The 14,449-nt window shown below is 35.9% G+C and overlaps 1 protein-coding gene across 1 annotated transcript in view; it reads right to left on the bottom strand.

The window, feature by feature from the left end:
- The window catches only part of TFB1M (transcription factor B1, mitochondrial), a 67,081-nt gene that overhangs the window by 49,857 nt on the left and 2,775 nt on the right, over window positions 1-14,449 (bottom strand). Inside the window, exon 2 of the mRNA XM_032407609.1 lies at window positions 14,000-14,151. Within this exon, the coding sequence (XP_032263500.1) occupies window positions 14,000-14,151 (152 nt within the window). The remainder of the gene's footprint in view (window positions 1-13,999; window positions 14,152-14,449) is intronic.

Below are 14,449 nucleotides of genomic sequence, written 5' to 3'. Positions count from 1 at the left end.
ATACTGAATTACAGAATTCTTAGTCTCTACTGGAAATAATTATACTAAATCCCCAAGAGAGAAAATAGTTTTTTTGTAGCATTAAGTTTTATAAGGGATATAGGGAACAAAATAATGGCGAATGCCTTTAATAAAAATGAGGAAACAAATGCAGGAGAATTCTTCATTTGGTGATTTAAAAAATCTCTCTCTTCTAAGTCAAGGTCTTAGAGATAGCTTTTCCACAGGGGGCAAGTTACTATGGTCCACCTAGGTAATTTGTTGGTGATCTAATCTGATGAGGAAATAATTTATTCAACTCTTAGAACTTAGACACAACTAGAAATTCCTTGAGAACAAAGAACTATATTGACTGGTCATTTTGTATGTTTTATGCCACCTTCTCATCATGAGGGCTCATGGCAACCAGCACTGTACAGTGAGCTAAAGCATTAATTACACAGCCTGGTGATATTACCTTCTTCCTGACTTGCTACATAGTAGGAACCCAAACATTGTTGAAGTGCTGGGCAAAAGTGTTAGGCAAACTATATGAGAAATGTAATACAGAACATGATAGGTGAAAGACAAAATTTGTATTCTTCTAAAGAACACATAAAAAAGACTAATGCTATTATTCAAAAGAATTTAAGACAATGTTATAATAGACTTTTCTTTAAGGTGAATATTACAGCATGATTTCAAAAAGTCAACTTGTTTTGTTTTTTAAACAGGACCCAAACACGTATAGCAGAAATTAATTTACTCAGCCTCATCAAGGATTTAGAGATTTGATTTAGTAAACTTTCTATTCAACCAGCGGTTAACATTTCTTAAAAAGAAACTTACGTAGTATCATGTCCTATCTTTTTCTTGTCCAGTTGCTATGGCTAGGACTACCAGTAATATAACAAATAAAAATGGGGAGAATGGACATACTTGTCTTGTTCCTGATCTTAGAGGAAAAGCTCTCTGTTTTCCACTATTGAGTATGACATTAGCTGTGGGTTTTTCATAATATCATGTTGAGGTATGTTCCCTCTAAACCTATTTTGTTGAGTTTTTATCATGAATGGATGTTGTTCTTTGTCAAATGCTTTTTCTGCATCTAGGATCATATGGTTTTTATACCTTCTCTTATTAATGTCATGTATCACATTGATTAGCGAATACTGAACCACCCCTGCATTCTTGGAATAAATCCCAGCTGATCAAGGTGAATGATTTTTTAATGAATAACAATGAAGCAGCAGAAAGAAAAATTAAGGAAACAATCCCATTTATAATTGCACCCAAAATAACAAAATGCCTAGGAATAAACTTAACCAAGGAGGTGAAAGACCCATACTCCGGAAACTATGAAACACTGATGAAAAAAATTGAAGATGACACAAGTGGAAAGGTATTCCATACTCATAGACTAGAAGAGTCAACATTGCTAAAATGTCCATACTACCCAAAGCAATCTACAGATTCAATGCAATCCCTATCAAAATACCAACATTTTTCACAGAACTAGTACAAATTACCCTAAAATTTATACGGAACCACAAAAGACCGCAAATAGCCAAAGCAAACTTGAAAAAGAACAAAGCTGGAGGTAACACAATCCCAGATTTCCAGATATACTGCAAAGTTATAGTAATCAAAATAGTATGGTGCTGGCAAAAAAAAAAAAAAAGGCACAGAGATTAATGGAGCAAAATAGAGAGCCCAGAAATAAAACCATGCTTCTTTGGTCAATTAATCTTTGACAAAGGAGGCAAGAATATATAATGGGGAAAAAGATGGTCTCTTCAACAAATGGTGCTTGGAAAACTGACAGCTACATGCAAAAGAATGAAACTCTACCACTTTCTTACATCATACATAAAAATAAACTTAAAATGGATTAAAGATCTAAATGTGAGACTTGAAACCGCAAAACCCCTAGAAGAAAACATAGGCAGTAATTCCTTTGACACTGGCCATAAAAACATTTTTTCTAGATACATCTCCTCAGGCAAGGGAAACAAAAGCAAAATTAAACTACTGGGACTAACCAAAATAAAAAGCTTTTGCAGAGTGAAAGAAAACATCAACCAAACATAATATCCAAAATATATAAGGAACTTCTACAACTCAACACCAAAAAAACCAAATTATTCTATTAAAAAATAGGCAAAGGACCTCAGTAAACATTTTCCAAAGAAGACATATAGATGGTCAACAGACATGAAAAGATGCTCAACATCACTAATCAGAGAAAGGCACATCAAAACCACAGTGAGATATCACTTTATACCCATCAGAATGGATAAAATAAAAAACACAAGAAATAACAGGTGTTGGTGAGGATGTGGAGAAAAAGGAATCCTGTGTACTGTTGGTGGGAATGCAAATTGGTATAGCCACTGTGGAAAACAGTTCCTCAAATACTAAAAATACAATTACCATAAAATCCAGTAATTCCACTACTGGGTATTTACCTCCAAAAAATTAAAACACTAATTTGAAAAGATATATGCACCTCCTTGTTTACTGCAGCATTATTTACAATAGAAAAGATATGGAAGCAGCCCATGTGTCCATGGATAGGTGAATGGATAAAGAAGATGTGGTGTATATATATGAAATATTACTCAGGCATAAAAAAGAATGAAATCTTCACATTTGCAGCAACATAGATGGACCTAGGGGATATAATGCTAAGTAAAATAAGTCAGGCAGAGAAAGACAAATACCATATGATTTCACTTATATGTGGAATTTAAAGAACAAAACAAACAGAAAAGAGAAAAACAGAAAAATCAGAATCTTAAATATAGAGAACTAACTAGTCATTGTAGAGGGGAACTGGGTGGGGGAAGAGGTGAAACAAAGAGAATTAAGAGTACATTATCTTGATGAGCACTGGGAAATGTATAGAATTGCTGATTATACTGTCCACCTGAAACTAACACAAAACTATGTTAATTGTAGTTCAATAAAAAACTTGTGAAAAGAAAAAAAAGAACTTATAGATAGAATGCTTCCATACAATATCACACAATTCTCTTCCTTAAGTTGAGAACAGTGAACCCAATTTCACCCTTTTCTTGATGACCAGGGTCACTGTTGCCTGTAGAGTAACGGCTTCAATGGTTATGATCCCTTACTACTGAGCAATTTTTTTTTTTTTTTTAGTATTTATGTTTGCTTTTTATAGCTTTTCTGCCACAGTAATCACTGTTACTTCTTGCTGTTGTCAGTGGGTCTGCCTCTAGCATTGATCTCCGTACTTTTAATTTGTAATGGACTAGGAAATCATTTTGGCTGTAGGCCACCTTTTACTTATTTGCTGAGTTTTGATTAACTATAGCTGTAGCTGTATCAAGTAAGTCATGTGTGAAGTATGTAATCATGTCACAGCAGACAGTCAGGCAATCTTTTCTTTTGTAAAATTTGCTAGAGATGAAAGAATTTACAAGTTTTATTATCTCTGTTGAAAAACAGTTCCTTTTGCCAGGATGACTAAAGTATTTATATATCCATTTATAAGATGACAGAGAAGGGGCATCACTATAATAGCAACCATTTACTGAATACTGGCAATATGCCAGGCTCTTTACATGCCAATCTCTTTACATAAATTTCCATCTATCCTTGCAAGGATCACAAATGATAGCTGTTATTCCCATGCTGCAGATGAGAAAGCTGAAGCTAAAAGTGGTTCAATTGCAAGCTCAAGATCACAAAGCTAGTATGTGCTGTTTCTGAGATCTGACACCAATCCTGTGAGCTTTCTATCCTGCCTGTCAAGTAGAAATAATCAGTTTACCTATTATAAAACCCAAAGGTGATACTAACAATAATCATGACTTACTGTCTCCACAATTCCATGAAATAAGCACATAATAATTAAGAAGAATCCTAGAGCTTCTTACTCTAAGATGGAGTATAAAAGACCAGGTAGTCTCTTCTGGTTTAAACAGATAAAAATGGACAAAATAGATGAACAACAGTTTTCAGAAGCTGGACAGCAGGAAATGCAGGAAAACCTGCAGATCCACGAAGCTCAAGGAGCCCCACACAAAAGAAACATGAAGAAAAGGACACCAAGGTGCACTCATCATGAAATTGCTCAAAGCCAGTGATAGAGAGTGAATCTTAAAAGAAGCCAGAGAAAAAAGGCAGAGGGGCAAAGATAAGAATGACAACAGATTTCTTGTCAGAAACAATGAAATGAGAAGATAGCGGAGCAACATTTTTCGACTACTAAAAGAAAATAAACTGCCAGTGTGTTTTTCAAAAACAAAGGCAAAATAAAACACTTTTTTAGACATACAAACACCGAAAGTTCTGTCACCGACAGATCCACAGTTACAAAAAATGCTAAAGAAAATATTTCAGGTAGAAAGAAAATAATACTAAGTGGAAATATGGATGAGGGAGCACTCAAAATAGGAACCATATGGGGGGCACCTGGGTGGCTCAATTAGTTGAGCGTCCAACTGTTAATTTCAGCTCAGGTCTTGATCTCAGGGTCGTGAGTTCAAGCCTTGGGTTGGGCTCCATGCTGGGCACGGAATCTACTTAATACAAAAAAAAAAGGTAACCAAATGGGTAAATATGTAACATTGTTTCTTATTATAGTTGACCCTTTAACAACAGAGTTTGACAGCACTGGTCAGTCCACTTACATGCAGATTTCTTACAGTACTGTAAATATATTCTCTCTTCCTTATGTTTTTTTTTTTTTTTGAAGATTTTGAGAGAGACAGCGTGTGTGCACACAGGGGGAGGATCAGAGGGAGAGGGACAAGCAGACTCCATGCTGAGATCAGGACCGGAGCTGAAACCAAGAGTCAGATGCCTAACTGACTGAGCCATCCAGGTGCCCTTCCTTATGATTTTCTTAGTAACATTTCCTTTCTCTAGCTTACTTTATTATAAGAATACAGCACATAACACAAGTAACATACAAAGTATGCATTAATTGATTGGTTATTGGTAAGGCTTCTAGTTAACAGTAGACTTTAGTAGTTAAGTTTCTGGGGAGTCCAAAGTTATACGTGGATTTTCAACTATGTGGGAGTTAGCACCCCTAACCACCACATTGTTCAAAAGTCAACTGTATTGAAATCTTTAATATAGAATTGACTTTTAAAACAAAAATAACATTGTCTTGTGAACTTCACAACATGGAGAAGTACAATGTATGACAACAGTACAAAGGCCTGCAAGGAGAAATACAAATACACTATTGTAAGATTTGTATACTATATATAAAGTGGTATTTTATTACTTGAAGATAAATTGGGATACATTAAAGATGTATAACCATATACCATCAATAAATTACTAAAATAGTAAAACAGAGTTATAGATAAAAATTGCAGCAGGCTGAATACTAGCCCCACAAAGATGTCCACATCCTAATCCCTGTGACTATATTACCTTACATGGTAAAAAGGACATTGCAGATGTGATTAAATTAAAGATCACAAGATGGGGAGATTATCCTAGATTATCTGGGTGGACCCAACATAATCAATCACACAGACCTTAATAAGAGTGATGGGGCGGATGGGGCGCCTGGGTGGCTCAGTTGGTTAAGCGACTGCCTTCGGCTCAGGTCATGATCCTGGAGTCCCGGGATCGAGTCCCACATCGGGCTCCCTGCTCAGCAGGGAGTCTGCTTCTCCCTCTGACCCTCCCCCCTCTCATGCTCTCTGTATCTCATTCTCTCTCTCAAATAAATAAATAAAATCTTTAAAAAAAAAAAAAAAGAGTGATGGGGCGGCTGGGTGGCTCAGTCGTTAAGCGACTGCCTTCGGCTCAGGTCATGATCCCAGGGTCCTGGGATCGAGCCCCGCATCGGGCTCCCTGCTCTGCCAGGAGCCTGCTTCTCCCTCTCCCACTCCGCCTGCTTGTGTTCCCTCTCTAGCTATCTCTCTCTCTGTCAAATAAATAAAATAAAATCTTTAAAAAAAAAAAAGAGTGAGGCAGAAGGATTAAAGTCAATAGTAGATATAGAAGCAAGAGGTTCAGGGACTAATAAATGCAGGTGGCCTCCAGAAGCTAAAAAAGGCAATAGAGCCCTACTGACCTTCATTTTAGACTTCTTATCCCCAGAACTGTAAGAGAATAAATTTGTGTCATTTTAAGCTATTGCATTTGTGGTAACTTTTTACAGCAACAATAGAAAACTAAATTGAAGGCAGAGATGATCAGATTGGTGAGAAAAAAGCAAGACCCAGTTATATGCTGCCTACAAGAAATCCACTTTAAATATAAAGACACAAATAAGAAGGATGAAAAACTTTATCACTCTAACATTAATCAAAAGAAAGCTGGAATGGCTTTATTATCAAGGTAGATTTTAGAGGAAAGAATATCACCAGGGATCATGGAGATCATTTCATAATGACAGAGGAACCAATTCATCACAAAGACATAACAGTCCTATATGTTCATGCAACTAATAACAGTGCTTCAAAATAGATGAAAGAAAAACTGATAGAACTGTAAGGAGAGACAGACAAGTCTGCAGTTAGAACTGGAGATTTCAGTACCCTTCTCTTAATAAATAATAGAACAAGTAGGAACTCACATAGAAGACCTGAATAACCCCAACTTGACCTAACTGAAATTTCTGTAGCATCCAACAACAGAAGAATGCGTATCCTTTTCACCAAAATGCATATCCTTACAGGGGAATACATTTTTTTTTTTTTAAAGATTGTATTTATTTATTTGACAGAGAGAGACACCGCGAGAGAGGGAACACAAGCAGGGGGAGTGGGAGAGGGAGAAGCAGGCTTCCCGCAGAGCGGGGAGCCAGATGCGGGGCTTGAACCCAGGACCCTGGGATCATGACCTGAGCTGAAGGCAGATGCTTAACGACTGAGCCACCCAGGCGCCCCGGGGGGAATACATTCTTTTCAGCAGAATGCATATTCTTTTCAAATGCATAAGGAACACTTACCAAGACAAACCATATGTACACCATAAAACAACTATAAATTAAAATTACTCAAGTCATGCAAAGTATGTTCTCTGATCACAATGGAATGAAAAACTAATAACAGAAAGATATCTGAAAAACACCAAAATTTACAAGCTAAATGATACACATCTAAGTAACCCAACAAGTCAAATAAGAAATAAAAAGGGAAATTGGAGTTGAAGGTTTATATGGGAATTCTGAACTTCTTTCAGAAGTCTTTAGGTCTAATATCTCAAAAAAATTTAAAGTTAAAAATTAGTAAATTTCATTCATTATGAATGAATGAAAATGAAAATACAACCTATCAAAATTTGTGGGATTCTGCTCAGGTTGTACTGAGAGGGATATTTATAGCACTAAACACCTATAAGAAAATAAGAAAGGACTTCAAAGAAACAACCTCAGCTTCCACCCTAAAAAACTATAGAAAGAACAAAGTAAACCTCAAGGAAACAGAACATAAAGATTTCAGAGCAGAAATCAATGAAATAGAAAACGGAACCCAAGACAGAAAGATCAATGAAATCAAGAGCTTTTTTTGTTGTTCTTTTTTGAGAAGATCAATAAAGTTCACCAATATGCAGCCAGACTGATCAGAAAAAAAGAGACACACACAATTTACCAATATCAGGAATGAGAGAGAGGATATAACTGAAGATTCTACAGATGGTTGGTTTACCATTAGAAAAAAAAATAATTCACCATATTAACTAAAAAAAAAAAAAGCCATATGATTATCTCAATAAACTCAGAAAAAGTATTTCTGCAAACTCAACATCCATTATTTAAAACAAAAACAAAAACCAAACAAAGCACCACGACCTCTCAGCAAACTAGGAACAGATGGACCTTCCTCAGTCTGAAAAAGGAGATCCAGGAAAAACCTACAACTAACATCATACTCAATGGTAAAAGTCTGAATGCTTTCCCCCTGAGATCAGGGATAGGCAAGGAGGCCTACTCCTAGTTTTCTGCTCAACATTATACTGGAGATTCTAGCCAAGACAAGAAGAAACAGAGGCAAAGATAGTGAAATGGAGAAGGTAAAAACGGTCTTTATCGCAGATGAAATGATAACACATGCAGACAATCTTAAGAAATCTACAAAATAGCCACAAAGAAGTGAGCACAGCAAGGTTGCAGGATACAAAGTCCACGTCAAAATAGATGGTATTTCTACACAGGAGCAACAAATGGAAATCAAAACTAAAAACCAATACCAAGTACAATGGCATCAAAAAATAGGACATAGTTAGGGGTAAATTTGACAAAAGATGTGCAAGACTTGTATACTTAGAACTATGAAACACTGTTGAGAGAAACTGAAGAAAACCTAAATAAACAGGGAGACATACCATGTTTACAAATCAGAAGCTTATGCCATTAAGATGCCAGTTCTCCTTACAGTGATCTATAGTTTTAGTCCAATCCTAATCGAAGTCCCAGAAGGCTTTAAGAAAAAAAAAAAGGAAATTGATGATCTAATTTTAAAACTATATGGAAATGTAAAGGACTTACAGAATAGCCAAAACAATTTTGGAAAGAAAGGTAAGGTCAGAAGACTTAAATTACCTGCTGTCAAGTCTTACTATAAAGCTATGGTAATCAATACAGGTTGGTCTCAGTGAAAAAAACAGACTTATATCAACAGAAGAGAACTGGAAGTCCAGAAACAGACCACCATTTATAAGACCAGTTGATTTTTGACAATAGGAGCAAGGCAATTCAATGAGGAAAAGATAACATTTTCAACAAATGATGGAAAAAAAATGAACCTCTACTCCTTCCTCACACTACACACAAAAGGTAACTCAAAATTTATTATAAACCTACATGAAAAACTTGAAACTATAAAACATCTAGAAGAAAACATGGAAATTCTTAGTTCTTGTTTTAACAATTATTTTTTTAACATAAGATGCAAAAAGCATCGGGGCGCCTGGGTGGCTCAGTCATTAAGCGTCTGCCTTCGGCTCAGGTCATGGTCCCAGGGTCCTGGGATCGAGCCCCACATCCGGCTCCCTGCTCCACGGGAAGCCTGCTTCTCCCTCTCCCTCTCCCCCTGCTTGTGTTCCCTCTCTCGCTGTCTCTCTCTCTGTCAGATGGATAAAATCTTTAAAAAAAAAAAAAAAAAAAAATGCAAAAAGCATCAAATTCAAAAGGAAAAACTGATAAACTGTACTTCATTAAAACTAAGTTTACTCTTTCAAAGACACTGTTAAATGTCAAAAATGAAAAGGTAAATCCCGTTTGAGTAGGAAGCACTACAAAACATGTATCTGACAAAATATATAAAGATTTCCTACAATACAGCAATACGAAGACAAAACAAGAAATGCTCAAAATGTTTGCACAATTCTCCAAAGAAGATATACACATGGCAAATAAACACATGAAAATATGTCCGGGGCACCTGGGCAGCTCAGTGGGTTAAGCGGCTGACTTTTGTTTTCAGCTCAGGTCATGATGTCAGGGTTCTGGGATCAAGTCCCACAATGGGCTCTGCACTCAGTGGGTTGTGTGCTTGAGGATTTTCTCTTTCCCTCTCCCTCTGGCCCCCCTCACACTCTCTTTCTAAACATAAATAAATCTTAAGAAAATATGTCCAGTATTTCTGATCAGGAAAATGCAAATAAAAACCACATTAAGATACTACTATATGCTCATTTGGATGGTTACCATTTAAAACATTAACCATACCAAGTGTGAGAAGCGTGTGAAGTTAAGGGAACTCTCATGCATAGCTGGGGGGAATGTTAAATGGTACAGCCACTTTATAAAAGTTTGGTAGTTTCATAAAAAGTTTAACATACACCTACCATAAGACACAGACACTCCACATCTAATTCTTCTCTCAAGAGAAATAAAAGTATATATTCACACAAAGACTTGCATGTGAATGTTAATGATAGCTCTATACATAATTGCCAAAAAAATGAAAACAACCCAAAGTCCATCAACTAGTGAATGGATTTATAAGCTTGGCATACCCATACAATGGAATACTAATCAGCAGTAAAAAAAAAAAAAATCAAACTATTGATCAACACCCCAACATGGATGATTCTCAAAATACTTATGCTCAGTAAAAGACGTAAGACAAAAAAGAGCATATACTGTACGATTCCATTTATATAAAATTCTAAAAAAATGGGAAATATCCTATAGTGACAAAACAGAACAATGGTTGTCTGAAGATAGGGAAGGGGAGGAGGGAGGGATGGATTGTAAAGGAAAATGAGGAATCTTGAAGGTGATGGATGTTCATTACCTCGATTGTGGTGATGGTTTCAGGAGATTTTATTTGTCAAAATTTGGTAATCTGTATACTTTTAACATGTGCAGTTTACTGCACATCAATAATACTCAATAAAGCTGTAAAACAAAGTACTTAGTGCAGTAAGCCCTCCATAAATACGATTGTTTTAAAGATTTTATATATTAATAACAAACAGGAAAAAAAAAAATGAAGAACCCAGATTATTTACTTCAAGGAGAATGTATTACTTATATTGTTCTCTCCAGTTCAGAAATGGGGGGAAGAACAAAACCTCAGATCCCTGAGGTACCAAAAAATCTCACTCCCCTCCAAAGCACAGAGAATCCACCAGCCATAAAAATGTAACAACAATAAGCAACTAAAAAATAATAAAAAAAAACAAACCTAAAAATGCACAATCACAAGAGAATGCTACAACATTAAGAGAAAGAAACCCTAGATGTCCAATGCTAACTTGAGGAGTTGGGAGAAAGCTCCAACGTTTCCACAGCACTGGGGATTTATATTCTAGTGTTCCAAAGGAATAACTTCACAGTTCTCCTATACCTCTTTCCGGATAAGCAGTCTCCTGATCAATCCTTAATTAACAGATGCCCAAGGCAGAGGGACAATAATTATTTATATCGAAAATTATATTGAGTGCTTAACTAAGTATGAGGCATTAATTTAATCCTCATTACAATCCTATGAGCAAATTGAGGCACAGAGGACATAGTTACCTGCCCGAAGACATAACCAGTAAATGACAGAGCCCAGAGTCAAAACCAGACAATCTGACACTTAAGTCTGTGTTCTTTACCACAACACTATCCTATTATGTGTTCACATACTAGAAGAGACATGTTTTTTTACTTTACAACATGCTGATGATGAAACCTGTATGTTAGCACTATGTTCTTTCCCCTAAGACCCTAAGATGCCTCACGAGGATATCATAAGAATTGGATTAGGATACAAATGACGTAGTTTCAGCTAGAAGACATTTTATAAATTATTACAATTTCTTTAAAAAGTAATTCTATTAGCTCAGAAACCACTAAAATGGAATCCTTAAAATAGATCACTCCTTCTGCCTTTATTAAGTTTTATGATTAATTTAGTACCTCTAAATGAAAGTGGTTTTATATATTGAAACATTCTTTATAGGAAAAAGAAATCTATTTGATATTTTAGTACCCAACATTTCTTTTTAAGGCAAATTCCTTTCCTGCAATATAGGACACTAAGAATTAACTTTGCTTCTACAGAAACAGATAAGACAAATACACATTTCTTACAGAACAATTTACCTGGAAATAAATCTTTATATTTAGAAAAAAAGAGCACAAAACTTTTAAATAATCAATGCTGCACAATTATTCATTTTCACTATTAAATGACATATTTAGTTGGTTAATTAGATACATATACATTAGTCAACGTTTTATTTTCCCATAGAAGACATTATTGAACACCTGCTACATGCCAGCCACAGTTACGTGTGGTAGACAGAACAGAGAATGAAACACACAAAAATCTCCATGCTCTTGGCACTGACATTCCAGAGGGGTAAGATAGACAACAAGTAAGAAAATAGAGTGTATCAGATGATCAATCTAATGAGACAAATAAAACAAGGCAGGGGTTAGGAGTGCAGGGTCTTGGTGGGGCAGCTGAAAAGAGAAGCGTGTAGTTGCCTTTTAAATAGTCTGTCTTCAAAGAGCTTAGATGAGATCAGGAAAAGAGAAAATGTAAATTCAGGTGGGGATGAAGAGAAATTTGATTCACCTCCTTGCCTCATAAGAAAGAATTACGTATAACAGATGGTAAGATTGAGGGTTAGGAAGTCTCTTCAAGTGCAAAAAAGTCAGATGAGTATTCCCCATGTCCAGAAAGGGCTAGATGAAAAAACCTAAAGGGAATTACATAGTGTTATTCAGCTTCTTTTCATTACCTCATGATCTCACCAAAAATAAGATATTCCCATTTTCACCTCTAATTGAGATACAGTTCTTCAAAGAAGAAAGTAGTTCAAAGCAAAAATCACTATTAAAATTCCACATCAAGGAATATGTACCATATGAGAATCCCAAAATAGTTATAAATCTGAAACTAATTCTGTCAATAGAGTGGTAAAATTAGATAAAACTAAATATTATATAATTTTTTTAAAGCATAAAACAAAATGTAGCCCAATAAGAAGAAAGAAATCACTAGGTTTCTTTAAAAAAAAAAAAAATCAGTTGCATGCATACAAAGCCCTAGATTTTCAAACAAATTTCCTCAAACTGTTCTGGTAGAAATGAAACCTTTTTCAATTATTGCACATACAAGCATTAGACTGTACTAATTTTAAACCAATTTGTCTCTTGTGTGAAAGTAATAATGCAGATAACTTTATTATTCTGTTGGACTCACAAAATAAATTGCTATTCATCTAAGCCAAAGGCTAAGGGCTCTTCTAAAGTTTTAGAATTACAGAGGAATCAAACAAAGGCCCTTTAGTCATTAAGTGCCCCCCTGTGAAGAATTGCCTTTACAAAATCCCTGACATAATGGGTTTCACTGTTTGCCACCATTTAAAAAATATAAGTCCCTCCTTATTTTAAATCCACATCAGCCTCCCTCAATTCCCACCTATTTGTATTAGTTCTTTTTTTAGAAATCAAAATAAGCTATCCTCTTCACTGCCACCTTTTCAGAGACAGCTATGAATCTCCTCACCCAAGGCTCCTCTTCTCCAACTCAAACATGCCCAGTTCCCTCAAATATTTCTCATATACCAATGGCACCTACTGTTTTAAAGATGCATGTATCACTTCATTCAAACCTCATCTTAAATCTATGTGTACAGTGGTACAACTTCATTTCTTCACTTAAGTTCTTACCAAACGCTTAAGCTTAACAATTAATCTCTTTAAAAAGCATGTTTTCTCCATTTTTTGCTTGTAGAAATGATTTTCTGAATCTAAATGAAGTTCTCATAAATCATGCCAGTAACTAAGTCATTATTGGCATTATTTACTTATTTTTGAAGGAATGGGCCAGAACATGCATGGCTATTAAAAAAAAGATCACACAAAGCAACGAGTTTGTCTAGCACTGACGCATAACGCAGGTTTATTCAGGTAGTGGTCAACAGACCATGCTGGGATGCTTGTTAGAAATGCAATTCCTGGGGCACCTGGTTGGCTCGGATGGTTAAGCGTCTGACTTCAGCTCGGGTCATGATCCCAGGGTCCTGGGATCAAGCCCCACGTCAGGCTCCTGGCTCAGCAGGGGAGCCTGCTTCTCCCTCTCCCTCTCTCTCTACCTCTGTGTCTCAAATGAATAAATAAAATCTTAAAAAAGAAAAAAAAGAAACGCAACTCCTAGGGGCACCTGGGTGGCTCAGTCGTTAAGCGTCTGCCTTCAGCTCAGGTCATGATCCCAGGGTCCTGGGATCAAGCCCCGCATGGGGCTCCCTGCTCAGTGAGCCTGCTTCTCCCTCTCTCCCTCTGCCTGCTGCTCTCGCTGCTTGTGCTCTGTCAAATAAATAAATAAAAATCTTAAAAAACAAACAAAACAAAAACAACAAAAACTTAAAAAGTAAAAAAAAAAAAGAAAAAAAAGAAATGCAATTCCTAGACCTCTCCAAACTATGGAATCAGAATCTCTGGAATGGGGCCCGGAGATGTGCAGTTTGAAGAGCAACCTATATAATCCTTGGGATATCCTGAGGTTTAAGAATCATGGCCTGAAGATTTAAATCGTTTTTTTGCCTCCTAAAGAAGACATTTTAAGTATCTTACCTGTAATCCAGGAATAAATCGACTATCCTTTTCAACCACCAAAAGTTCAGCAACATTGGCATTGAGAATGGATCTTGTGATTCCCCCTGGCCCAGGGCCCACTTCATAAACATAAGCATTTGTCAGATTCCCAGATTTCCTTACGATTTTATCTAGAAAAAAGAATGTTTTAATTGTCTTGATAAATTTCAATGTGCAAAATTTAACAATAATCTCCATAAATTCTTATCAACCATTACTCAACTAATCCTTTACACCATATTTGTCTGATTATTTAACTCTTAACCTAAACCAATATATAGTGGCCATTCCCTATTCTACCACAACAGTTTATCTGTATTGTCAGTCCCTTAACAAAAATAGGATTATCATGACAAACTTCCTAACTTAAATATAGTTAATACTGTATTTTCTATCTGTTCCTCCACCAAACCAATCAATTATATAGTT

The sequence above is a fragment of the Phoca vitulina genome, unplaced genomic scaffold, assembly GCF_004348235.1.
Source record: "Phoca vitulina isolate PV1807 unplaced genomic scaffold, GSC_HSeal_1.0 scaffold9, whole genome shotgun sequence".
NCBI lineage: Eukaryota > Metazoa > Chordata > Mammalia > Carnivora > Phocidae > Phoca > Phoca vitulina.
This window is presented reverse-complemented; position numbering and strand designations above follow the sequence as displayed.